The 27437-nt window shown below is 43.1% G+C and overlaps 1 protein-coding gene across 1 annotated transcript in view; it reads left to right on the top strand.

Annotated features, from left to right (window-relative positions):
* Nucleotides 1-27437, top strand: part of LOC131203512 (arf-GAP with Rho-GAP domain, ANK repeat and PH domain-containing protein 2-like) — a 104142-nt gene that overhangs the window by 61444 nt on the left and 15261 nt on the right. Inside the window, exons 7-9 of the mRNA XM_058193815.1 lie at nt 7003-7072; nt 13534-13654; nt 21207-21385. Coding sequence (XP_058049798.1) covers nt 7003-7072; nt 13534-13654; nt 21207-21385 — 370 coding nt within the window. The remainder of the gene's footprint in view (nt 1-7002; nt 7073-13533; nt 13655-21206; nt 21386-27437) is intronic.

Here is a 27437-nt window from a genome sequence, read left to right as displayed (position 1 = left end):
GAGAGATCAGGGATAGGATCAGGAGGATCTTCATCTTTCTTTTTTGGTTGATTGAGATGACAGGGGCGAACACAGCGAGCCGGAACCCACAGGACTCGATCAGGCAATTGAACTGCAGCGTAGCCTTTTCCCCAGGTAATCAATTGAGCTGGACCTTTCCAAGCTGGATCCGGAAGATGCCTATAATATACCAGAGGACGAGAAGAGGGGAGGGGAGGAGTGGAAAACTGTCTCGAGGCGGCAGTGGAGGCAGGAGATCCAGTTAGATTAAGAAAATTCAATGAATACAAGCAAACATTTAATACATTTTGCAACGCCGGGAGTGTCGGGGGGCTGATGCCTTTTGACCCCAAGTGTCTGTCCAAGGCCTGTTTAAGAGTCAAATTCGCTCTCTATAATGGCCTGGCCCTGGCTATTGAAAGGAATGCCGAATTTATGGATTATTGACCATCGATGGCAAAATTGTGCAAAGGCAGAGCTCGTATAGGCTGGTCCATTGTCAGTTTTTAGAGTTTTTGGACATCCCAACGTTACGAAAGTCCGAATACAATGATTAATAACTTGTTTTGCGGTTTCACCCCTTTGCAAGGTTGCCATGATGAAACCTGAATATGTATAAAGGATGGATATTGAGTTACATCCATTTGCCATAGTTGACAGGCCACTGTTCCTCTGGGGTTGACCCCCATCGGAAGAGAGTTACCTTGGCGGCTGCAAGTAGGGCATTGATGTATGATCAGATGCCTCAGCAGCCGTGAAGCCAAATTGTTTCATGAGCGCCTTTTTGTTTTGATGAAAATAGGAGTGACTGTCCCAAGGAGAGACAGGAGAAAGTGTCAAAAGAGAGGAGGCAGAGGCCGCAGCGTCTGCTACATTGTTCCCTTCCTGGAGAAAACCAGGAAAAGGTTGATAGCTTCGTATATGTGTAACAAAATAGGGATGTGTACGTTTGTAAATGAGAGACTGTAAAGTTGTGAAAAGAGAAGTGAGATTAGAATCAAGAGAAGGGGACAAGTAAGATTGAAAAATAGTTTGTACTATTTGAGTAACATATAGACTGTCTAAGATGAGGTTGAAAGGTACTATGTGGAAGACAGAGAAAAAGACAATCAATCAATAAAAACCCAACTCCCACCCTTTTTATTCATGTGTGGAAGTTGGTCACTAACAAATCCATGCTATCAAAAACTTCCAAAAACAAACCACATTCTTAGCAAAATCACCATCTGTACTTTTCTAACTTACTAAAACCTTCTCAGCACTCCTCTTAATTCTCTCTTCACATTCTGTAACTTTCTAACTTATCACATCCTATAACTTTCTAACTCATCTCTGAAATAGTTCCTAAAACAGGGCACATATTGTGCTGCTAAAAAAGAAAAAGAAACAATACAAACAGCAAATAAGGGGCACACTGAGTCTGATTCAAAAAAGAAAAACATGGCGGAAGCTTTAGGGTGAGTCTGTTTATGTGGAAAACCTGAGTGCATTTTCCAAAAAACAGATTTACGCTTAAAAAAAAATGCATCCATACATAAGAAGATAGCCATGTGTCTGAAATGCTGTAGGGTTTCCTGCCTGGGCAGGGGGTTGGACTAGAAGACCTCCAAGGGTCCCTTCCAACTCTTATTATGTATGTTAACAGCTGCAAAAATACAAAGCTAAATGAAACATTTTTAGTCAACTCAGTGCTTTGAAAACATTTATAAAGGTATAGGTTTAATCAGGCAGGTTAAACCTCAAAAAGTTCCAGAAAAGATAAAAAATAAAAATTAAAAGCAAAATCAAAATTGTATGCATGATTAAAAATCAAAATCAAAATTGTTTTCATGGTGAAAAAGAAAATATATCTGCATAGTTTTTTACATAGCTTTTTACAAAAGCAATGCTTCCAGAGAGCCTAATTGTCCCTCCCTTCTCAGACAAGAAAGAAGAGAGAGAAAAAAAATGGAGTGGGGGTGAATGGTTCTCCCCCTGTCGCCCACCCCTTTCCCTGGCACAACAAGGAACGAAGGGGGGAGTAGTTAAGATAAGCCAGAGGGCAGAGAAAAAAAGTTAAAAGTAACTCACTGGAAAGACACTCTCATGCATATGAAGAGAAAAAAAATGTCCAAAAGTAACTCACTTGCTTGCAAAAGGAAAAAAAATGTTTTATTTTTTTTCCAAAAGTACCTGGCTGCTTGCATACGGAATTTATGCAGACAGATACACATAAAGACACACACACATGCACACACACACATGCAGAGACAATTTCTCACACATGCATACATTTCTTGCAAATCCAAAAGACAACACAGAAATTTCACACCTTCTCAATGAGTTTTGCACATACACACATTCCATGCAAATCAAGCATCACAATTATCTCTACAATTCTTATGCAGGTCTGAAAATGATCACATACATACATACACATGTACACACATCATCAAACAACATTTACAGACCTGGGGAACTTGTCTGAGAAAACTCAGCAGTTTAAATCATGACTGTGATTGTAGATCCTTTTAAGTCATTTTTGATAAGGCAGAGGTCCTGACAACTCTCTAAGTGACGTCTGCAAATAAAATGAGGCATTCAAAGATCATGTGCCACTTGGGCAGAATTGTTACAGGGGTTCTTGGACTTTCATGGAAATAAGTTCCCAATTTTTCCCATGTAGTCACTGTGAGCAAATCCTTTTCCAGATTGTTTCCAGATATAGAGAAATAATTGAACCAAATCAGTTGCTGATTAGTCTGAGCGATCGCACCCATGGGGGAAAGAGAGGGGTGCTCTGGGGGAAGGGAGGCAGGCAGGGGAAAGGAGGCAGTTTTCAAAGCAGGGATGGAAGAAACAGGTATAGGTTTAACTTCTGGTTCAATATGCTTTGAGAGTTGAAAGCAAGGGGCTGAAGGGACAGCAAGCACAGATTTAATTTCTAGCTCAGTATGCTTTGAAGGTTCAGAGTGGGGGGAAAGGGAGGAGGAGGGAAAGGAATGAGCAGGCATAGGAACTGAAGGAACGGAGAGTGAATGCCGTAGGAAGTAACAGCTTCTTTTAAATTTTTAAGCACCCGTACATTGATGTTCTCGTGTACCGGCTGTCCCACTCCCGCTGGATTGAGGTTTAAAGGGTAAGCCGATATCGGGGGTTCAGTTCTTAGAGAAAGAGAGGAAGAGGTAACCAAGGCAGAAAGAGTTCCTGCAGCCGTGTCTGTATCCTCCGGCGGAGGGGGAGACGCTGCAGGAGCAGAAAGAGCTGTGTCTGCAGGGGGAGCAGAGGCAGCTACAGAGACAGTAGGAGACTAGAAAAGAGGTAAGAGATTTCTTAGAAAGAGGATAGACAGTGGTGCCATTAACCTTTTGCAAACAATTAGCCTTCTTCACCAGAGAGTAAAGCTCATCCTATGCAATGATGAGACTTTCGAGTTCGAGGAGCCCATTACTTACGTGTGCACGTGTCGCGTCCGGACGGGTAAGCAATGAGGGTGAAGGTGACGCACTGCTAGACAACGATCGCGCCTCTGGACAACACAACAGGAATTTGTTGTCCTAGGTTCCCTGTTGATGTTGTCCTGGGTTCCCGCAGGAACGAGTCTCAGCCCTCGCTGAGACAATTTAGGGGGTCCTCGCAAGGACGAAAGAAGTCGAATAAGAGACACCACACCAGAAGTTTTTCAAGATGAGAGAGCACGAAGAGGGGGAGTTGTTGTGTTCTGTCCCCTTTAGATCGCAACAGTCTCTTTTATTATGCAGTTTTAGCAGGGAGGGGTAACTACAGCAAGGAGGGAAGTAGCATATAGAAAGTTACCAATCAGCGAGCGTTTAGAGTATACGTATTAGCAAAATACCACGTGGTTTACAAGAAATCATACATTTTACCTGAATAGAAACCTAACTCAGGGAAAGCAAAACTAGAAACCTAACTCAGGGAAAGCAAAACTTAACTTGAGGATGCAATGCTATGGGTACCATAAATCATTTCTGTCATGTAGCACTGAAAAAGGTTAAGTCAAGTTCTCACAGCTGTGAGGCCTAAGAAAACCTGAACCAATGATATATCCATATGGGAAGATAACAGCATTCCGTGCGCCTTTGGCGTTGAGTCATGCCGGCCACATGACCACAGAGATGTCTTCGGACAGCGCTGGCTCTTCGGCTTTGAAATGGAGATAAGCACCGCCCCCTAGAGTCGGGAACGACTAGCACATATGTGCAAGGGGAACCGTTACCTTTACTTTAGGGGTGTCAAACATAAGGTTCACGTGGCCGTCTGTCCAGTGGTGAAATGTAAAATTTGTTACTACCGGTTGTGTGGGTGTGGCTTAGTGGGGGGTGTAATGTAACTGGGTGGATGTGGCCAACTTTTTTTTTTACTTTTAAAAGCATTTTTTTCTACAACCTCTTTGGCCGAAGAGGTTGTAGAAAAAAATGCTTTTAAAGGGTTCTGACAGCTGAGCCACACGATCATCAGAGGCTTTTTTTTTTTTTACTTTTAAAAGCATTTTTTTCAGCCAAAGAAAAAATGCTTTTAAAAGTAAAACAAAACAAAACAAAACAAGAAAACGCTCTGATGATCGCGTGGCTCAGCTGGGCATGCGGGAGGGGGCAGGGATTTTTGCTACTGATTCTCCAAGCCACCTACCACCATCGCTACAGGATCAGGCGATCCGGTCCGAACCGGGAGCATTTCACCCCTGCGTCTGTCTGTGGTCAGATGTGGTTGGATCTGGCCTGCAGGGCTGTCCTGGAAAATGTAAGTGTCTGGTCCGTGTCACTTTGGCCCAGTTTACCCAGTGCGAAAAGGAAGCATGCCAGCAATTTGGGGAGTGGCGTCAAGCTGGCCACGCCCACCCAATTGGCCACACCCAGTGAGTTGGCCACACCCACCCCACCCCCCTCCTCCAAGGTCAACCACAGCCCTCAATGAAACTGAGTTTGACACCCCTGGTCTACAGGTTGAGGCAGCGGGCTAGAAACTGGGAGACGGTGAATTCTAGCACCACCTTAGGCAGGAAAGCAGATTGGGTGATTTTGAGTCAATCACCGGGAAAGGGTGAGTTCTAGTCCCACCTCAGGCATGAAAGCTGGCTAGTTCACTTTGGGTCGATCACCAGGAGACAATGAATTCTAGTACCACTTCAGGCATGACAGCAGCTAGGTGACTTTGGGTCGATCACCAGGAGACAATGAATTCTAGTACCGCCTTAGGCATGACAGCAGCTAGGTGACTTTGGGTCGATCACCAGGAGATGGTGAGTTCTAATCTGGCCTCCGGCAGGATTCACTTTGGGTTGTTCACCAGGGGACAATGAATTCTAGTACCGCCTTAGGTATGAAAGCTGGCTAGTTCACTTTGGATCGATCACCAGGAGACAGTGAATTCTAGTACCGCCTTAGGCATGACAGCAGCTAGGTGACTTTGGGTCAATCACCAGGAGATGGTGAGTTCTAGTCTCACCTCAGGCGTGAAAGCCAGCTGGTGACCTTGGGCCAGTCAACTCTCTCTCAGCCCAACTCACCTCACAAGGTGGTTTTGGGAGGGAAAAAAAGGAGGAAGAAATATGTGGTATATGTTGAGTTGTTTAGAAAACGAATAAAGGACGGATATAAATAAGTAAGTAAGTAAATAAAAATAAAGGGCAACGTATTCCTCACAGAGGTCTTCCTTTTGGGTCATAAAAGGCCCATTTCACAACAAGTGAATTCAGAGAAGACTGTGTGATGTTGCAGCACCTTTATTGTGAAGGTTCCTGAATGAGAGGAACTCCTGTGCTATTTTTGCTGTCTGTAGACTTTATTGACTAAACAGGAAAGGAGATTTGTCTAGCAGGTCTCCTCCTCCTCTTCCTCCTCCTCCTCCCCCTCCTCTTCATCTTCTTTCTCCTCCTCCCCTCCTCCTTCTCTTCTTTCTCCCTCTCCTCCTCCTCTTCTTCCTCTTTCTTCTCCCTATCTCCTTCCTTCTTTTCCTCTTCCTCCCCTCCTCTTCTTTGTCTTCTTCCTTCTCCTCCTCCTCCTCCTTCTTTTCCTGTTCCTCCTCCTCTTCTTTTTCCTTCTTCTCCTCCTCTTCTTCTCTTCCTTCTCCTCCTACTGCTCCTCTTCCTCTGCCTTCTTCTTTCTCTTCCTCCTCCTTCTCTTCTTTCTGCTTCTCCTCCTCTTCCTCTTCCTCTTTCTCCTCCCCAACCCCTCTTCTTTGTCTTCTTCCTTCTCCTCCTCCTCCTCCGCCTTCCGTCTCATCCTTCTTTCCTCCTTCTCCCGCCTCTTCTATCTCTTCTTCCTCCTCTTCCTCCCCTCCTCTTCTTTGTCTTCTTCCTTCTCCTTCTTCTCCGCCTCCTCCACCTCCTCCTTCTTTTCCTCCTCCTCCCCTCTTCTTCTTTCTCTTCTTCTTCCTCTTCCTTCTTCTCCTACTGCTCCTCTTCCTCTGCCTTCTTCTCTTCCTCTTCCTCCTTCTCTTCTTCTCTTCCTCCTTCCTTCCTCCTCTTCTTTTTCCTTCTTCTCGTCCTGCTGCTCCTCTTCCTCTGCCTTCTTCTTTCTCTTCCTCCTCCTTCTCTTCTTTCTGCTTCTCCTCCTCCTTCTCTTCCTCTTCCTCTTTCTCCTCCCCAACCCCTCTTCTTTGTCTTCTTCCTTCCTCCTCCTCCTCCGCCTTCCGTCTCATCCTTCTTTCCTCCTTCTCCCGCCTCTTCTATCTCTTCTTCCTCCTCTTCCTCCCCTCCTCTTCTTTGTCTTCTTCCTTCTCCTTCTTCTCCGCCTCCTCCACCTCCTCCTTCTTCCTTCCTCCTCCCTCTTCTTCTTCTCTTCCTTCTTCTTCTCCTACTGCTCCTCTTCCTCTGCCTTCTTCTCTTCCTCTTCCTCCTTCTCTTCTTTCTTTTTCGCCTCCTCCTTTTCCTCCTCTTCCTCCTCCCCTCCTGCTTTGTCTTCTTCTTCTTCCTGCTCCTCCTCCTCCTCTTCCTTCTCCTCCTCCTCTTCCTGCTCCTCCTCCTCCTTTTTTCAAATTGCTTTTGACTTTCTTCCCATGTAGGAAGCACGTGTTTCAGAAACGCTGGGTGAAGTTTGATGGCGAAAGCATTGCTTATTATAATAATGACAAGGTAAGTCTGTTGCATTAAATAATATATATTCCAATCTGAGCAAATCATAAGTGTAGACTTAGCTATAGACTTAGCTTAGCTTAAATAGGTTTTGGGTAGCAGGGTCACTCATGGTCTGGTCCTCATTCTCTCTGAAGGTACAAGGCAGTTATTAGATGTAGAAAGTAAGGCATATGACCTGGATGGAGATATGCAGGAATCATTCCTTAGCAAAAGCATTTTTAATTCCACCAGAAAACAACATTCAGGAGTGGCTCAGGCAGACCCTTCCCTAATTCACTGCAGTATAAGAAGGAGAAGATAGGACACCATAAGACTTGGAAAAGTCTGTTATTATGGCCAATCTCAATAAAAGTAGTTTTAGGTTTCCAATGGAGCTGATTTTCTTCCCTTCCCTTCCTTCCTTCCTCCTCCCTTCCTTCCTTCCTCCTCCTCCTTCCTTCTTTTCCTCCTCCTTCCCTTCCTCCTTCTCTTCCTTCCTTCCTCCTTCTCTTCCTCCTTCCTTCCTTCCTTCCTCCCTTCCTCCCTTCCTCCCTTCCTCCTCCTCCTTCCTTCCTTCCTTCCCTTCCTTCCCTTCCTTTCCTCTTCCTTCCTTCCCTTCCTTCCCTTCCTTCTTTCCCTTTCCTTCCTTCCTTCCTCCTTCTCTTCCTTCCCTTCCTTCCTTCCTCCTCCCTTCCCTTCCTTCCTCCTCCCTCCTTCCTTCCTCCCTTCCTTCCTCCCATCTCTTCCTTCCTTCCTCCTCCTCCTTCCCTCCCATCTCTTCCTTCCTTCCTTCCTCCTCCTCTTCTTCTTCTCTTCCTTCTTCTCCTCCTACTGCTCCTCTTCCTCTGCCTTCTTCTCTTCCTCTTCCTCCTTCTCTTCTTTCTGCTTCTCTTCCTCCTTCTCTTCCTCTTCCTCTTTCTCCTCCCCAACCCCTCCTGCTTTGTCTTCTTCTTCTTCCTGCTCCTCCTCCTTCTCTTCCTTCTTCTCCTCCTCTACCTGCTCCTCCTCCTCCTTTTTTCAAATTGCTTTTGACTTTCTTCCCATGTAGGAAGCACGTGTTTCAGAAACGCTGGGTGAAGTTTGATGGCGAAAGCATTGCTTATTATAATAATGACAAGGTAAGTCTGTTGCATTAAATAATATATGTTCCAATCCAAAAGACTTAGCTTAGCTTAAATAGGTTTTGGGTAGCAGGGTCACTCATGGTCTGGTCCTCATTCTCTCTGAAGGTACAAGGCAGTTATTAGATGTCGAAAGTAAGGCATATGACCTGGATGGAGATATGCAGGAATCATTCCTTAGCAAAAGCATTTTTAATTCCACCAGAAAACAACATTCAGGAGTGGCTCAGGCGGACCCTTCCCTAATTCACTGCAGTATAAGAAGGAGAAGATAGGACACCATAAGACTTGGAAAAGTCTGTTATTATGGCCAATCTCAATAAAAGTAGTTTTAGGTTTCCAATGGAGCTGATTTTCTTCCTTCCTTCCTTCCTCCTCCCTCCCTCCCTCCCTTCCTTCCCTTCCTCCCTTTCTCTTTCCCTTTCCCTTCCTTCTCTTCCTCCTTCCTTCCTTCCTTCCTCCCTTCCTCCTTCCTCCTCTTCCTCCTCCCCTCCTGCTTTGTCTTCTTCTTCTTCCTGCTCCTCCTCCTCCTCTTCCTTCTCCTCCTCCTCTTCCTGCTCCTCCTCCTCCTTTTTTCAAATTGCTTTTGACTTTCTTCCCATGTAGGAAGCACGTGTTTCAGAAACGCTGGGTGAAGTTTGATGGCGAAAGCATTGCTTATTATAATAATGACAAGGTAAGTCTGTTGCATTAAATAATATATGTTCCAATCCAAAAGACTTAGCTTAGCTTAAATAGGTTTTGGGTAGCAGGGTCACTCATGGTCTGGTCCTCATTCTCTCTGAAGGTACAAGGCAGTTATTAGATGTCGAAAGTAAGGCATATGACCTGGATGGAGATATGCAGGAATCATTCCTTAGCAAAAGCATTTTTAATTCCACCAGAAAACAACATTCAGGAGTGGCTCAGGCGGACCCTTCCCTAATTCACTGCAGTATAAGAAGGAGAAGATAGGACACCATAAGACTTGGAAAAGTCTGTTATTATGGCCAATCTCAATAAAAGTAGTTTTAGGTTTCCAATGGAGCTGATTTTCTTCCCTTCCCTTCCCTTCCCTCCCCTCCCTCCTTCCTTCCTTCCTCCCTCCCTCCTTCCTTCCTCCCTTCCCTTCCTTCCCTTCCTTCCTCCTTCTCTTCCCTCCTTCCTTCCTTCCTCCTCCCTCCTCCCTCCTTCCTTTCCTTTCCTTCCTTTCCTTTCCTTCCTTCCTTCCCTTCCTTCCTTCCTTCCCTTCCCTTCCTTCCCTTCCCTTCCTTTCCTTCCTCCCTTCCCTTCCTTCCCTTCCCTTCCTCCTCCCTTCCCTTCCTTCCCTCCCTCCCTCCTTCCTTCAATCTTTTCTCCCTTCCTTCCTCCCATCTTCCTTCCCTTCCCTCCCCTCCCCTCCCTTCCCTCCCATCTCTTCCTTCCCTTCCCTTCCTCCTCCCCTCCCGCTCATTTCTCTTCTCCTTCCTTCCCTGTCTCCCCGTCCTTCCTCCGTTTGATCTTTCCTTCCTTCCTTCCCTCCCTTCCTCCCTCCCCACAAATTTTCTACTGCAGGCCCAGCTGACACAACTCCCTTGCTACCTTTCGGCACTGGAATCGCTTACCCTTCTGTTGCTTACGGAGAATCTCTCCTTAAGCTTTGACTTTTACACCTCTTTGTTTAAATTACTCTTATGCTCACTCGCCTGTTGAACGAGGGCCTGGAAATGCTCATTACTTTTTCTTTTCAGACTGAAAGTCACCCCATGTCTCTTCTCTCCTTTAAGGATGATTTGAAAGCCTGGTTCTGTAGTAAGATTATGAGGGTTCACTCTGCCCACTCCAAAGCTTTCATTTCGGATACAAGCTCCTTGTTCTAAGAATGAAGGATTTTGGAGCTGGTAAATAGAAGAGATGGTGGATTTCAAAAATCTGGTAAATACAGCAGTGGCCAAAATTGTGGAAACCTTTTGGGGAAAGTGCATTTTCTAAAGCTAGCTAATAGCACCACTTTTTTTTTTTTGAGTAGTACCCTAGAATGATATATCAATGGGGAAAAAATTTAGTCAAGAATGTAATGCAATAACTTTGATGGAGGATTTGCTATTAGAATAGCAGTTACAAGTATAAAGAAGAAAAGTGAAGCACATAGAAAAAACGAGACATACAAAAATGATCATGTCAGTAAAGTGAATAGAATAGAATAGAATAGAACAGAACAGAACAGAACAAAACAGAACAGAACAGAACAGAACAGAACAGAACAGAACAGAACAGAATAGAATTCTTTATTGGCCAAGTGTGATTGGACATACAAGGAATATGCTCTCAATGTACATAAAAGAAAAGATACCTTCATCAAGGTACAATACTTACAACATTTAATGATAGTCATAGGGTACAAATTTAACACTTAATGATACAACACTTAATGAGTCATAGGCTACAATTAAGCAATCAGGAAAAAATTAATATAAATCATAAGGATACAAGCACAAAGTTACAGTCATAAGTGGAAGGAGATGGGTGATGGGAACGATAAGAAGATTAATAGTAGTGCAGATTTAGTAAATAGTTTGACAGTGTTGAGGGAATTATTTGTTTAGCAGAGTGATGGCGTTCGGGAAAAATTGTTCTGGTGTCTAGTTGTTCTGGTGTACAATGCTCTATAGCGTCGTTTTAATATTAGTTTGGTAACCTTTAGCATGAATTATGGCCTTACAACGTCTTCCCATGGAGTGAGCCAAGTCTTTTAGTTCTGCAGCTGTTATAATGTGAAACCAAGATTGAATGATGGCTTCTATTAACTGGGTTTTATTGCTGGGTCGCTTCTGACTAACCAGTTTCTTTCGTCAGCTCCATAGATTTTTCCATTGGGTGAAGGTCTGGGCTATTCCCAGGCCATTCCAGCAATGGAATAGGATTATCTTGAAACTCCCCCCGCCCCAAAAAAGGGGTGTTATTAGCCATCAAACCAGAGGTGGGTTTCAGCAGGTTCTGACCAGTTCTGGAGAACTGGTAGCGGAAATCTTGAGTAGTTCGGAGAACCGGTAGTAAAAATTCTGACTGTCCCTGCCCTCATCTATTCTCTGCCTCCCAAGTCCCAGCTGATCGGGAGGCAATGGAGATTTTACAGTATCCTTCCCCTGCCATGCCCACCAAGCCATGCCCACAGAACCGGTAGTAAAAAAATTTGAAACCCACCACTGCATCAAACCTCAAAAATACACTTTTTCCCAAAAGGTTTCCACAATTTTGGCCACTGCTGTAGAGAGCGACTGCAGTTCCATCTCTAGTCAGTAGATGCCTGTAGATGCCAGGATATAATATCTGGATGGAAAAAAAACAAAAAACAACTGCCATGAATTTTGCAACAGAGTTAGATCATTCTGATAAAATGGGGTGACATTTCCTCTGGGGCGACTTGATTGCATCTGGAAAACGGAGCGTATGAGAATATGATTGAATGTAAGCAGGCCTGGATTTAACCCACGAGAAATATGGCAGTCAAAAACATCCGGGAAATAAAACACTCTTTGTAGTAGGAATCTTAGGATCATGTCCTGGTTTCATTTTTTTGTTGTTGTTGGCACGTACAGTTAGTCCTCGACTTACAACTGTTCATTTAGTGATTTTCCAAAGGTACAACATAGACAGAATTCTCTATTGGCCAAGTGTGATTGGACCCACAAGGAAATTGTCTTGGTGCATATGCTCTCAGTGTACATGAAGAGAAAAGATACATTCATCAAGGATCATAAGGTACATCACTTAATGATAGTCAGAATAGAATAGAATAGAATAGAATAGAATAGAATAGAATAGAATAGAATAGAATAGAATAGAATAGAATAGAATATCGGAAGAATGGAATGGAATAGAATGATTAAAACAATAGAATATTGGAAGAATATTGGAAGGGCCGCAGTGTGGCTCAGCTGTAAGAAACCTGTTATTAAACACAGCTGCCTGCAATTACTGCAGGTTCTAGTCCCACCAGGCCCAAGGTTGACTCAGCCTTCCATCCTTTATAAGGTAGGTAAAATGAGGACCCAGATTGTTGGGGGGGGGCAATAAGTTGACTTTGTATATAAATATACAAATAGAATGAGACTATTGCCTTATACAATGTAAGCCGCCCTGAGTCTTCGGAGAAGGGCGGGATATAAATGTAAATAAATAAATAAAAAAAAGAATAGAATAGAATAGAATAGAATACTTTGTTGGCCAAGTGTGATTGGACACACAAGGAATTTTTCTTTGGTGCCTATCCTCTTATGTACATGAAAAGAAAAGAAAAGATGAATATCAAGGATAATAAGGGACATCACTTAACGATAGTCATAGAATAGGATAGAATAGAATAGAATAGAATAGAATAGAATAGAATAGAATAGAATAGAATAGAATAGAATATCGGAAGAATGGAATGGAACGGAATAGAGTGATTAAAACAGAATAGAATATTGGAAGAATAGAATAGAATAGAATAGAATAGAATAGAACAGAATTTTTTATTGGCCAAGTGTGATTGGACACACAAGGAATTTGTCTTGGTGCATATGCTCTCAGCGTACATAAAAGAAAAGATACATTCATCAACAATTCTAAGGTACAACACTTAATGATAGTCATAGGGTACAAATAAGCAATCAGGAAACAATATCAATATAAATCATAAGGATTACCAGCAACAAAGTTACAGTCAAACAGTCATAAGTGGGAGGAGATGGGAGATGGGAGATGGGAGATGGGAGATTAATAGTAGTGTGACAGTGTTGAGGGGATTATTTGTTTAGCAGAGTGATGGCATTCGGGAAAAAGCTGTCCTTGTGTCTAGTTGTTCTGGTGTGCAGTGCTCTGTAGCGTCGTTTTGAGGGTAGGAGTTGAAAGAGTTTATGTCCAGGATGTGAGGGGTCTGTAAATATTTTTTTCTTCTTGCAAATTTTTTTTTTAAAAAATCACTTTTTTTGCAGAAAAAGTTTCTTTTTTGTCAATCAAACTTTTGGAACAGAAATGGAATTTGCAGTAGCTTGGCTAGGAATGTGTAGCCTTGCCTTTTGGTGAAGGGACCCCTTCTTTGCGAAAAAGCTTATCTTTATCCCCAAAGCCCCCAAAATTTTAACCTAAGACTGTCTACTGTAGACCTCACCCCATTCCTAAGAGGTCTGTAAGGGGCGTGCGTAAGAGCACCAGCGTGCCTACTGTCCCTGTCCTAATGTTCCCTTTAATTGTATTCGTTTTATGTATTCAATTCATGCTTATACTTATATATATGTCATCTAATAGGTACTCGACAAAACAAACAAACAAACAAACAAACAAACAAATAAATAAATAAATAAATAAATAAATAAATAAATAAATAAATAAATAAATAAATAAATGTTTTTGATATAGGACATCTACTCCAAGGGCATCATTCTTCTTTCCGCGATAGCTACAGTCCGGATGCACGGAGACAACAAGTTTGAAGTGGTTACAGCGCATCGGATATTTGTCTTCAGGGCCGAAAAGGAAGGTGAGCCCCATTTTTCTGGATTCCTTTATCGGCTGCAGAGAATTCGATTCTTTTTCAGATCGAGGGACGCCAAATCTCGATGATTCCTGGGACAGAAAAAGCAGAAACGTCTAGAATTTTTTTTTTAAAATTGTTTTATTGATTTTTTTCCTTTCACACACACACTGTCAGCCTCCGCTTCTTACTTTAAGTGTTTGTTTACTTAATAGAGTGTGTAACTGTTTTATCACTTCCTTAAATGTTTTATTGCTACTTGTTGACATACGTGATTAATGGGGTTGAGGCCCTTTAAGCTTTCGGCTGCCATCTGAAAGGAGGAGGGAAGAAGAATTCAAATAAGTTGACTTTGTATATAATATACAAATGGATGAAGACTATTGCTTGACATAGTGTAAGCCGCCCTGAGTCTTTGGAGAAGGGCGGGATATAAATGCAAATAATAAAAAAAAATAGACAGACGCTCGCAGGTTTAACGAACGCTGCATGCCAGGCATACCAACCAGAAGACAGACAGAGGAATAACATCCGAAGCAAAGTACCACGTGGCCAAAGAGGAGAAGGACAATGGACTAGAATGTTTGACTTTTGGAGGGAGGAGGGCTGAGTAAGGGGAAATGTATCTGTAAGCCATATCTATTTCCAGTTCTAGCTTTACTTCTGTTGCAAGAAGTGCTCAGTAAAAGTTACCTTTCTCTATAATCAAATGGAGTCAGGGTTACCCTTTCTTGAGTATTGATCGGAGGCAATCTGACACACATGCACATACGGTATTTTATGAACAGAGTATTGACCGTATCATATACAACATATCATATCCAATTTCATTTTACATAGTTACCGTTTTTGCCCAAATATTCTTTTTCCATACTTTTTTTTATCTTATCTTAATACTTCTATGCTTATTATATTAACAGCATCACCATCCACCCTCAAATCCTAGTTTCTTAACATTATTTCCATTAGTTATCTTGTCTTATCCATTGTTAATCATATATATTCCCTTTTAATTCGTTCTTCATCCTAATAAATTTGAACGTTCTCGGGGTTGCTTTTCTACCATTTCATTTCCCTTGTTTTACAACAATTCTTCTCTCTTCTCTTTCTCTTCCCTCCCTTCATCCTTTTCTACTTTCTTATTTCCTCTTCTCCTACTCCTTCTCTACTTTCCCTTCCTTTCCCCCCTCCTCCATTCCTTCCTCCCTTTCTAACCTTCTCTCCTACTCTTATTTCCCCTCCCTTTCTTCCTCTCCTTTTCCCTTACTTCTATTCCCCTCTCTCCTTCCTCTCTTCTCTTTTCCTCCTCCTTCCATTCTCTTTCCATTGTTGTATTCATTTTCAATTCAATATTTTTCACAATGGTATCCGGGCGACCCCGATTTTTTTCTCCACTTATTTTTTTGTTTTGTTTACATTTATACCCCGCCCTTCTCCGAAGACTCAGGGCGGCTTACAGTGTATAAGGCAATAGTCTCATTCTATTTGTATATTTTTACAAAGTCAACTTATTGCCCCCCCAACAATCTGGGTCCTCATTTTACCTACCTTATAAAGGATGGAAGGCTGAGTCAACCTTGGGCCGGGCTCGAACCTGCAGTAATTGCAGGCTTTGTGTTCTTAATAACAGGCCTTACCAGCCTGAGCTAAACCGGCCCCTTATTAAGTATAATTTTCAAAGTCCCCATCACATTTTAAAATTATTAACAATGTATTTCAACTCGGAATTACATTGAAACCTTTTGACTTAATTAACCTCCCACCTCTTATTTTCCTTAGTTCCTAATTTCTTATTCCAACATCAATTAATTATTTCCTCATTTACTAGCCTTTCAATTTTATATCTTAATTTCAGTTATTTTCACATCTAAACCAATCTTCATTTCATATTGCATCTGCTGATCCATTTTACAAAAAACAATATACTTCTTCTTGTTTACTTCTTACATACAATTTCTACTATTAATACATTTCCTTTAAATTAACTAATAAATGCTTTATTTCCCTTCTTTTTCTTCATTATTCTTCCCCTTTTACCCATTTTCTTTTGGTCTCTCCAAAATTCCACTTCTTAATATTTTTCTCCTTCTCTTATTTTCTTCTTTTTCTTTTTATATTTATTGTATCTTTTCCCCTGAAACCTTTCTCTTATTTTTAAAATTGTTATCCTTTTAATTCTCCCCCTCAGTCTTTTTCCATTTCTTTCTCTTCCTTTCTTTTTTGGGTGATACTCCCCCCATCCATCTTTTGTTTTCCACTGTCAATCCCAGTGTAATCATCTATTTTTTCATCTTATTATTGTTTATTGTTTATTGTTTATATTTATATACCGCCCTATCTCCCAAAGGACTCAGGGCGGTTTACAGGCATTTAAAAGCAAATAAATACAATCTAAAAACAATTAAAAAACTTATTCAAAGCCTAATAATTAAAAATATAAAAAATAAAACCCAAGTTAAAACCCATAAATTAAAATCTAGCTCAGTCCTGCGCAATTAAATAAGTATGTTTTAAGCTCGCGGCGGAAGGTCCGAAGGTCCGGAAGCTGACGAAGTCCTGGGGGCAGTTCATTCCAGAGGGTGGGAGCCCCCACAGAGAAGGCCCTTCCCCTGGGCGTCGCCAGGCGACATTGCCTCGCTGACGGCACCCTGAGGAGTCCCTCTCTGTGAGGCACGGGTCGGTGAGAGGTATTCGGTAGCAGTAGGCGGTCCCGTAGATAACCCGGCCCTATGCCATGGAGCGCTTTAAAGGTGGTCACCAAAACCTTGAAGCGCACCCGGAAGGCCACAGGTAGCCAGTGCAGTCTGCGCAGGATGGGTGTTATAGGAGCCACGAGGGCACCTCTATCACCCGCGCAGCCGCATTCTGGACTAACTGCAGCCTCCGGATGCCCTTCAAGGGGAGCCCCATGTAGAGAGCATTGCAGTAATCCAGGCGAGACGTCACGAGTGCGTGAGTGACTGTGCACAGGGCATCCCGGTCCAGAAAGGGGCGCAACTGGCGCACCAGGCGAACCTGGTAGAACGCTCTCCTGGAGACGGCCGTCAAATGATCTTCCAAAGACAGCCGTTCGTCCAGGAGGACGCCTAAGTTGCGCACCCCCTCCATCGGGGCCAATGACTCGCCACCGATCTTCAATTATTTTCCTTTCAAGATTATGTTCTTGCTTCACATTTATATTCTCTTTTTCCTTTTTTTTGGTATTTTAACCAAGTTTCTGCTTCTTTATCACCCTTAAACGCTTCATGCACCTTCTTAAACATTTCCATTAGTTCCTCATATTCCCAATGTTCCATATTGTCAATTAAAAATGTTTTTTATTTTAATTTATATGTAGTTAAAATTCGAGTCCATGTAGTGTCTCACTTTTTTTATTTCCAAATAGTATCCAATTCAAATATTTATCTAGACCACTCCAGTTTAAGGCTTTGTTCTTTTTCACTTCTTTTCAAAGTTGGGATCCAGCTGTTTAAACAAGTACTCCTTAAAATTTCTTACGTAGTCAAAATTCTTACTGTTCCTTCAATGTTTTAAAGTGTTTGTTGTAGTGCTTTCTTTCAACCAGCAGATGTTTCTCTCCAGTCCACAAATCCCCAGGCAACAAAGTATCACTTTCTCTTCAATTTGTTTTCCTTTTATTGCTAAAAATGCTTTCTCTCAGTTTTCTTTTCCTTGTATTATTTCTAATTTCTCCAAATTCAATTTTAAGTCCAGGTAGAAAGTTTTCTTTTTTGGGCTTTAGTCTTTTAACGTCCTCTTTGTTCTTTTCCCTCCAATTAACATTTCAAAGTGCCAATTAATCACTCATTTCACACTGGGACCTCTTTTAAGCTTTTTCAAAGAACTTCTTTTTACCTTTAAGTTGACCAAATCACTCTTTTTTTTTTTTGTTTACATTTATACCCCGCCCTTCTCCGAAGACTCAGGGCGGCTTACAATGTATAAGGCAATAGTCTCATTCTATTTGTATATTTTTTACAAAGTCAACTTATTGCCCACCCCCCAACAATCTGGGTCCTCATTTTACCTATCTTATAAAGGGTGGAAGGCTGAGTCAACCTTGGGCCGGGCTCGAACCTGCAGTAATTGCAGGCTCTGTGTTCTAATAACAGGCTTCTCTACTGCCTGAGCTATCCCGGCCCCTGGTCATCTGGTAACAATACTCCATTTAAACATCACTCTTGCACAAATCTTAGTCTGGTTGCCCCAGCTTAGAGCAGTCATTTTAATGGCCGCCACCTCCCCGCTGCTGGATCAAAGAGCTGCCTCCGACCCTTCAAGAAACTTGCCTGTTCCTCTTGGTCTTCCAAGGCGCCTTTCTTTCTTCACCATCCCTCCAAGACAGTTCCGGTCCGAAGACCCCCCTGAAAGTGGTTTGTCTGGCTGGATTTTCGCAAAGCTCGTCACAACTTTGCTATTTTCCAGCCAGTTTCGCTGCGACGCTTCCGGTTCCTCCTCCAGAAACGTCTAGAATTATAGCATGGGGTTGATATCTTCAACAACAACGAGGAATAAACGAGGAGAATGGTATACATTGATTCCCTTAATAGAAGTGTTAGTATTTTCTTTATTCTGTAAAGCTGACAGTTCCTCCCGAACCAAGCCCAAAGGCCAAGAGTTAGTTGTGTGGTGTTTGTCAATGTTAAGGAGATCCAGTCAATTTTTCATCTGATGTTCTTCCCATCACTTTAGCTGCTTTCCCTCAAGAAATTGAAAATTGAACAGCCCTCTCTCAACAGAGGGGGAGGAATGAGACATCATCTGTCTTCAGTCTACAACATAGTCCTTTCAGCAGTTGCAAGAAGGCGCCTCACACCCATTTGCGCTACTCAGGTGACCCTGAAAACACCGAAAAACCTCCAAGCGGCCTAAATGACTCTAAAAGAACGCAAATGACCAGCTGTCTGCAAGGAATATAAATCCTTCTATTCCTCACATCCTGTTGTGCCTCGTCCACTTTCCCCACAGCCGGGGCCTTCTTATCTGCTTCCGAACGCTGAGGAATGTCCTAGCATGCCTCCCGGCCCCAGCCCTGGCTCCATGCCCAGACAGGCTGAGGAAGAAGAAGTGCCTCCAGCCCCCAGCCCTGGCTCCATGCCCAGGCAAACGGAGCAACTAGACCCCTCCCCCTCCCCCACAGCATGTGAGCCTGAGGAAGGTCAATTACCAACAGCTGCAGACTGGAGTGACCCTCGCTTCAGGAGAATTGATAGGCAGCGTCAACAGAAGGAAGGGAGGGGCAGGCCGGGATAAGTGCTGAGTCATGGAGCCACACCCCATGGCCTATATAAAGGATCTGCTTTCTGGCATTCTCTGAGTCAGGCAAAGTCTACCTTATCTTGCTGAAATCACTTTCTGGTCTCCTGCCTGCCTTGAGAACTTTGCTAGGACTTTGGCAGAGCTGCAGAGGCACGCCTGATTCGGATTTCCCTGACCCGGCCGTCAGTGGAGGAGTAGGACACGACACATCCAGTCAGAGCTGAAGAAGCTTCTTGGAGGAGATGTCTTCAAACAAAACCAAGAAAGTCCAGTTGCCTCTTGAAAAAAGCGCCTTTGGGACAACCATGACCTGGATGATGGAGAATCTCCATAGTAATTCCCTGTTGGATTTCTAAGTTGGTGCCTCCTAAATATGTGGAAATAACTCGTCCATTATTTTCAGTTGGAATACTATCTTGATCCAGGAAACCTCATTAATGGTTAAGGCACCAGGCTAGAAACTGGGAAATGGTGAGTTCTAGTCCCACCTTAGGCAAGAAAGCCAGCTAGGTGACTTTAGTCCAATCAATTAGGAGACAAAGGTATTGCTGAATGCCCAGTTATAGGAAAACATACAAATGACCCACCAAAAAAGGGTGCTGCCACGTCAGCAATGGACAATCCTGAGTAATATTTACACCTTACATAGCATCTGTCAGGACTCTCTGGCTCATAATTATGACAGTTGCAGTGTCCCCGGGAGGGGGGGGTGTCATGTGTTCCCCGTTTTGCAGTCATCCAGGTCATGGTTGTCCCAAAGATGCTTTTTCCAAGAGGCAACTGAACTTTCTGGTTTTTCTTTGGAGATGTTTCACTTCTCATCCAAGAAGCTTCTTCAGCTCTGTAGCGTACAACTAAATGTCTAGGGAGATTTTCCGTCATCCAGGTCATGGTTGTCCCAAAGGTGCTTCTTCAAGAGGCAAGTGGACTTCCTTGGTTTTTCTTTGGAGATGTTTCCCTTCTCATCCAAGAAGCTTCTTCAGCTCTGACAGGATGGTATGGAAGTTCCTGAGGTCGGTTGGGGGAATTCTGGGAGTTGGAGTCCACCTACCTTAAATGTCTATGGAGATTCTCCGTCATTCAGGTCATGGGTGTCCCAAAGGTGCTTTTTCAAGAAGCAAGTGGACTTCCTTGGTTTTTCTTTGGAGACGTTTCACTTCTCATCCAAGAAATGTCTTCAGCTCTGTAAGGTAAAGGTAAAGGTTCCCCTCGCACATATGTGCTAGTCGTTCCAGACTCTCGGGGGCGGTGCTCATTTCCATTTCAAAGCCGAAGAGCCAGCGCTGTCCAAAGACGTCTCCGTGGTCATGTGGCCGGCATGACTCAACGCCAAAGGCGCACGGAACGCTGTTCCCTTCCCACCAAAGGTGGTCCCTATTTTTGCTACTTGCATTTTTACGTGCTTTCGAAACTGCTAGGTTGGCAGAAGCTGGGACAAGTCACGGGAGCTCACCCCGTGACACGGCAGCACTAGGGATTCGAACCGCCGAGCTGCCAACCTTTCGATCGACAAGCTCAACGTCCTAGTCTCTGAGCCACCGCTCAGTAGCGTATAGTCACAGCTCTGTAGCATATAGCTAAATGTCTAGAGAGATTCTCCATCATTTGGGTCATGGTTGTCCCAAAGGTGCTTTTTCAAGAAGCCGTTAGACTTTCTTGGTTTTTCTTTGAAGATGTTTCCCTTCCCATCCAAAAAGCTTCTTCAGCTCTGACTGGATGGTGGGGAGTGGAAGGATTTAGACTCCTTGCAGACAGCTGGTCATTTGCGTCCTTTTAAGAGGGTCATTGAGGCCACTTGGAGGTTTATCTATCTTTTAACAACCTTGGTACTAACTTAACAACTGCAGTTATTCAGTTCATGAGCGCGGCGAGAAAAGTCATTAAAAACGGGGCAACACTCACGCGAAACACACAATGAAACCGCACAGATTCACTTAACAAGTGTGTTCCTGACTTTTAACGACTGCAATGTTTTGCTTAACAACGTTACAACGGTTTTACGATCTTCGGACCAGCAAATCCAATGGGGAAAGCCAAATTCACTTAACAACCGGGTTACTGACGGATCCACCGTGGCAATTCCTGCAACAACTGTGCAAAAGGAAGGTCGTAAAACGGGGTGTGGGGGGGCAAACTCCCTTCACAACTGTCTCACTTAGGAATGGAAATGCTGGGCTGGAATGTGGTCGGAGGTCGAGGACCGCCCTGTATTTCAACGAGTGTGAAGAGTGTATGGGTAGCGGCCTGCGTGGATGTTTTAGCATTGTGTCATTTTGTGTGTGTGTGTGCTTTTTTTTAGACGAACGGAATAACTGGGTAACCATCCTCTTCACTGCTCTGCGGTCCCTCCCGGCAATTTCTCGAGCGCGGACAGTCGTCCCTCCAGAAAAAAGTAGCTATCTGGAATTGAAAGGCTATAAAGCCAAAATCTTTACCCTGCTGCAAGGGAACAGTGTCTGGATTTGCAAGAACAACCAGGTACGCCTGCCATTTTATTTGATTTTTTTCGTTTCCTGATGGTCCAAAATACAAAGTGATGTTAGTAAGGTTGCCGAGAAAAGTTAGGAAGCTTGGACTGATTGTGTATTTACAAAATAACATCCCACCTCTCCTTTCCTCCCCTCCCCTTGTCCTAGTCCTTTTCCATTCCATTCCATTCCATTCCATTCTTCCTTCTCTTCTCTTCTCTTCTCTTCTCTTCTCTTCTCTTCTCTTCTCTTCTCTTCTCTTCTCTTCTCTTCTCTTCTCTTCTCTTCTCTCCTCTCTCCTCTCCTCTCCTCCTCCTCTCCTCCTCTCCTCTCCTCTCCTCTCCTCTCCCTTCTTTCCTCCCTCCCTCCCCTCCCTCCTCCCTCCCTCTTCTCTTATCCTATCCTATCCTATCCTATCCTATCCTATCCTATCCTATCCTATCCTATCCTATCCTATCCTATCCTATCCTATCCATAGTTCCCATCACCAATCTCTTTCCACTTATGACTGTATGACTATAACTTGTTGCTGGCAATCCTTATGATTTATATTGATATATTGACCATCAATTGTGTTGTAAATGTTGTACCTTGATGAACGTATCTTTTCTTTTATGTACACTGAGAGCATATGCACCAAGACAAATTCCTTGTGTGTCCAATCACACTTGGCCAATAAAATTCTATTCTATTCTATTCTATTCTATTCTATTCTATTCTATTCTATTCTATTCTATTCTATCCTATCCTATCCTATTATTTTCCACTCCACTCCATTCCACTCCATTCTTCCTTCTCTTCTCTTCTCTTCTTTTCTCTTCTTTTCTCTTCTTTTCTCTTCTTTTCTCTTCTCTTCTCTTCTCTTCTCTTCTCTTCTCTTCTCTTCTCTCCTCTCCTCTCCTCTCCCTTCTTTCCTCCTCCTCCTCCTCCTCCTCCCTATCCTATCCTATCCTATCCTATCCTATCCTATCCTATCCTATCCTATCCTATCCTATCCTATCCTATCCTATCCTATCCTATTATTTTCCACTCCACTCCATTCCATTCCACTCCATTCTGTTCCTCATTCCATTATTCTCTTCTCTTCTCTTCTCTTCTCTTCTCTTCTCTTCTCTTCTCTTCTCTTCTCTTCTATCCTATCCTATCCTATCCTATCCTATCCTATCCTATCCTATCCTATCCTATCCTATCCTATCCTATCCTATCCTATCCTATTATTTTCCACTCCACTCCATTCCACTCCATTCTGTTCCTCATTCCATTATTCTCTTCTCTTCTCTTCTCTTCTCTTCTCTTCTCTTCTCTTCTCTTCTCTTCTCTTCTCTTCTCTTCTCTTCTCTTATTATTTTCCACTCCACTCCATTCGATTCCTCATTCCATTATTCTATTCTATTCTATTCTATTCTATTCTATTCTATTCTATTCTATTCTATTCTATTCTATTCTATTCTATTCTATTCTGTTTAGCCAGTGAATTTTAGCAACTGCTTGTAGCAATAGCGTGGTAAGACAAACACATGTGAACATATCCTAGGTAGAAGGAACAAATGGCATATTTGTCTATCTGTCTGTGTACACACATACTTAGATCCATGCATAAACATACAGTGCACAATATTTAAGTACATCCATCCATCCACAGACACCACCCACCCACCCACCCACCCATATGTGTGTGTGTGTGTGTGTGTGTATGTGTGTATACAGGTGTGTGTGTGTACACACACATAGATATGGGTGTGGGTGAGGGTGTGGGCTGGGGGTGTCTGTGGGCAGGTGAATGTACTTATATATTGTACAGACTATCTATCTATCTATTATCTATCTATCATCTATCTATCTATCTATCATCTATCATCTATCTATCTATCTATCTATCTATCTATCTATCTATCTATCTATCTATCTATCTATCTATCTATCTATCTATCTATCTATCTATCGTGACTTGTAGGAACAGGATATCACTTTCATGTTTCTCAATTTAACTTCTGACATCAAGGTATTTTCAGTGAGAATTACTAGGTGTGAGAACTGCTTCTCCGAAAGGTAAAGAAGTTAGTTTCCAAAAGAGTGAAGGTGTATGGGCAGGCCTTCTCCTCCTTAGATCAAAGAAATGTGAGAAAAGAAAACAAGACAGTTTTCTTTTCAACTGCTTTGATTTGTCTACGTACAGCTTAGACTTGCAGTTTGACCTCAGATGTGTTGAACAGTGTTCTGTTTTCGGTTTCTTTGGGTCTTTCGGTATTGGATGGTATTTGCCACCCCAAAATTAACAAAAGGGAGGAGGGGAAAGAGGAGGGGGAGGAAGAAGGAGGGAAGGAGTCTAGCAGAAAGGAAGGAAGGAATCTAGCTATATGAATTGAAGGAAGGAAGGAAAGAAGGAAGGAAGGAAGGAGTGAATCAAGAAGGAAGGAAGGGAAGAAGGAAGGAGTGAATCAGGAGGAGAGAAATCTAGCTATATGAATTGAAGGAAGGAAGGAAGGAAGGAAGGAATCAAGAAGGAAGGATGGGAAGGAGTGAATTAGGAGGGGAGAAATCTAGCTATATGAATTGAAGGAAGGAAGGAAGGAATCTATATGAATGGAAGGAAAGAAGGAAGGAAAGAAGGAAAGAAGGAGGATGGGTGGGAGGAAAGGAAGGAAAGAAGGAATCTAGCTATATGAATGGAAGGAAAAAAGGAAGGAAGGAAGGGAAGTAAATGAGGAAGAAAAGAAGGAAGGAAGGAAAGGAGGGAGGGAGGAAGGAATCTAGCTATATAAATGGAAGGGAGGGAGGGAGGGAAAGAAGGAAGGAATCTGGCTCTATGAATATAAAGAAGGAAGGAAGGAAGGAAGGGGCACGAAGAAAAGGACATGGCGTGGCATTCTATGCTTGAGAGAAGCCACGGATGGCATATTCAAGACAGCTCCGTTACGTACAATTGAAACACATAGTGGGGAGAGCAAAGAGCACCAGAAGAGAAATGAGAAAGCTTAATCAATTACAGCAAATTGGAAGTCCTATTCAGGTGAATTCAGACCTAATTGCCTGCAATTTTTTTTTTTTTTTTTTTACAAAAATGGATGATTCAGAGAAGAAAAGAGTTTTGATGGAGAGGAATAAACTTAATAAGGCCCGAAGGAGCTACTTTGGTGATGATGCACATAGCTATGAGACAAATGCATTCATTTTGTTAAGAGCGAAGAACAAGGCCTCCGCTGATGAATTGGGTACCATGGAGTGGACAGATCCATGCAGGAAATTTCATCATCAAGTGCAGAGGGGACGCTCGCCAATTTAGATGTGAAACCAAGTTGATGACTTGACCTTGGATGATCTCAGCAAGTTGAAGGAATTGCCGGGCCTTGTTAGAACTTGGAAAGACTTTGCACAGGAAACCAACGGCTGTCAACAGGACTGAGAAGTCGATAGAGCTCTCAGAAGAAGTTCTCTTCCAGCCAAAAAGTCCCATGTAGTTGTGTTCATCAAGTCACCAGGAGTTGAACCCAGTTTGAAGAGACTTGAGATATATACTCGTGGCTCTCATATAACACCTATCCTGCGTAGGCTGCACTGAGTGCCTATGGTCTTCCGGGTGCACTTCAAGGTGCTGGTTACCACCTTTAAAGCGCTCCATGGCTTAGGACCGGGATATCTTCGGGACCACCTTCTGCTACCACATGCCTCCCACCGACCGGTGCGCTCCCATAGAGAGGGGCTCCTCAGGGTGCCGTCAGCCAAACAATGTCGGTTGGCGACATCCAGGGGGAGAGCCTTCTCTGTGGAGGCACCTACCCTCTGGAACGAGCTTCCCCCAGGACTTCGACAACTTCCTGACCTCCGGACCTTTCGCCGCGAGCTTAAGACGTATTTATTCTTCCGAGCAGGGCTGGCATAAGAGGGGTTTTTAATTGGACTTTTAAATGGGGTTTTATTTTATAATATGTATTTTAAAATTTAATTTATCGGCTTTATTGAATAAGTTTCTTAATAGTGATTTTATTGTATTGTATTGTACTGTTTTTATCTGGCTGTTAACCGCCCTGAGTCCTTCGGGAGAAGGGCGGTATAAAAATTAAAATATTATTATTATTAATATATATATTAATCTGCGATCACACATTGCTCCCAGAATCCCAGAATGCGATCACACATTGCTCCCAGAATCCCAGAATGCGATCACACATTGTGATCACAAATGTGATCACATTGTGAACACAAATTGTGATCACATTGTGATCACACAAATGTGATCACACATTGCTCCCAGAAGCACGAAGCTGAAGCCTGAAGATGACGAATGAGACTTCGTCGAAACGTCGCCAAGACACTTCCAATTTTACACGGGAGAAAACCCGAACAACCAAAGACCTATATACAAACACCCGTGAAAACCTCAGAAAACAAATATATATATATATATATATATGTTTTCTGAGGTTTTCGCGGGTGTTTGTATGTTGGTCTTTGGTTATTTGGTTTTCTCCCGTAAAATTGGAAGTGTCTTGGCGACGTTCGACGAAGTCTCATTCGTCATCTTCAGGCTTCAGCTCTGCTTCTGGGAGCAATGTGATCGCAGCTGTTTCTTCCTTTTAACTGCTAGTGGGGTTTGAACTGATTGGGTGGGAGCTTGGCTGTGCTCTGATTGGATGGGGTTTTCTGTGCTCTGATTGGATGGGGTGTGTCCTGTGTTGGTGGGGGCTTGGTTGTGCTCAGTCTGGTCTGTGCTGCAGGGGATTTGAGCTGGTGAGCTGCATAGCTGTTATTTGGCTTTGTGGTCGTGCTACATCTTCATAGTGGGTCTGCTGCATGAATGGATTGGAGGGGTTTGAAATGGCTAATGTTGCAGCTGCGGTCTGGCTTCTGGTCCTTGGTCGTGCTTCATGATCAGTGTGGGTTTGGGTCTGCTTTCTGGGTGGATGTGCGGTGGTGACATCCTGTGTGGACCTTGTGAGTGTGGGTCTGGTGTCATTCCTCGTGTTAGGGACTCGTTTGTCAATAAGGGGGGGTTTCCAAATGGCTGGTAGGCGGGAGGTGTCACCTCGTTTGTTCATGCTGTGTGGGCGTTTTTCTATCTCAATGGCTTCTCTGATTATTCTGTTGTTAAAGTGTTCAGTTTTGGCGATAGTTCTGGTCTTTTTAAAGTCAATATCATGTCCTGTGACTTTAAAGTGTTGGACCAGGGAAGAAGTTGGTTCCTCTTTTTGAATGAGTTCTTGTGTTCTTCAATGCGTGCACTTATTCTTCTGTTGGTTTGTCCAATGTATGTGGTGGGGCAGGCGGTGCATGGAATTTCATATACTCCTTGATTTTCTAACTCAATTTTGTCTTTGGGGTTTCTTAGGATGGTGGATATTTTTGGTTTGTGCAGAATGCTGTCTTGATGTTGTGTTTGTGGAGGATCTTGCTGATTCTGTCTGTGGTGCCTTTTATATATGGGAGGAGGGCTGTGCCATTTTCTTGTTCTCTGTCTTGGATTTTAGTGGGGGTTCTTTTGGATTAGTTTGGTAATCTTATTTCTCTGGAATCCATTGGATGTTAGTACGTTTGTGAGAGTGTGTAGTTCGGTTTTAGGTGTTGTTCATCAGCTAAGCATTTTGTTCTGGAGATGAGTGTCTTGGCTACGGAGTTGATCTGTGCTGGGTGGTGGTGTGAGAGTGCATGCAGATAGCGGTTTGTGTGTGTTTTCTTCTGGTAGATGGTGTGTCCTAGGGAGCCATTGGGTTTCTTGTAGACTAAGACATCTAGGAAGGAAGTTGGTTGTTAACTTCTGTTTCCATGGTGAACTGTATTTTGGGGTGAAGGCTATTGAGGTGTGTGAGGAAGTTATCAAGTTTTTCTTTCCCGTGTGGCCAGATTATGAAGGTGTCGTCTACATATCTGAGCCAGAGTTTGGGTTTGTGGAGGCACCTACCTCTGGAACGAGCTTCCCCAGGACTTCGACAACTTCCTGACCTCCGGACCTTTCGCCGCGAGCTTAAGACGTATTTATTCTTCCGAGCAGGGCTGGCATAAGAGGGGTTTTTAATTGGACTTTTAAATGGGGTTTTATTTTATAATATGTATTTTAAAATTTAATT

Source organism: Ahaetulla prasina, chromosome 8 (genome assembly GCF_028640845.1).
Source record: "Ahaetulla prasina isolate Xishuangbanna chromosome 8, ASM2864084v1, whole genome shotgun sequence".
NCBI classification, from domain to species: Eukaryota; Metazoa; Chordata; class Lepidosauria; order Squamata; family Colubridae; genus Ahaetulla; species Ahaetulla prasina.
The sequence above is the reverse complement of the archived record's forward strand: the minus strand, read 5'-3'. Positions and strand labels throughout refer to the sequence as shown.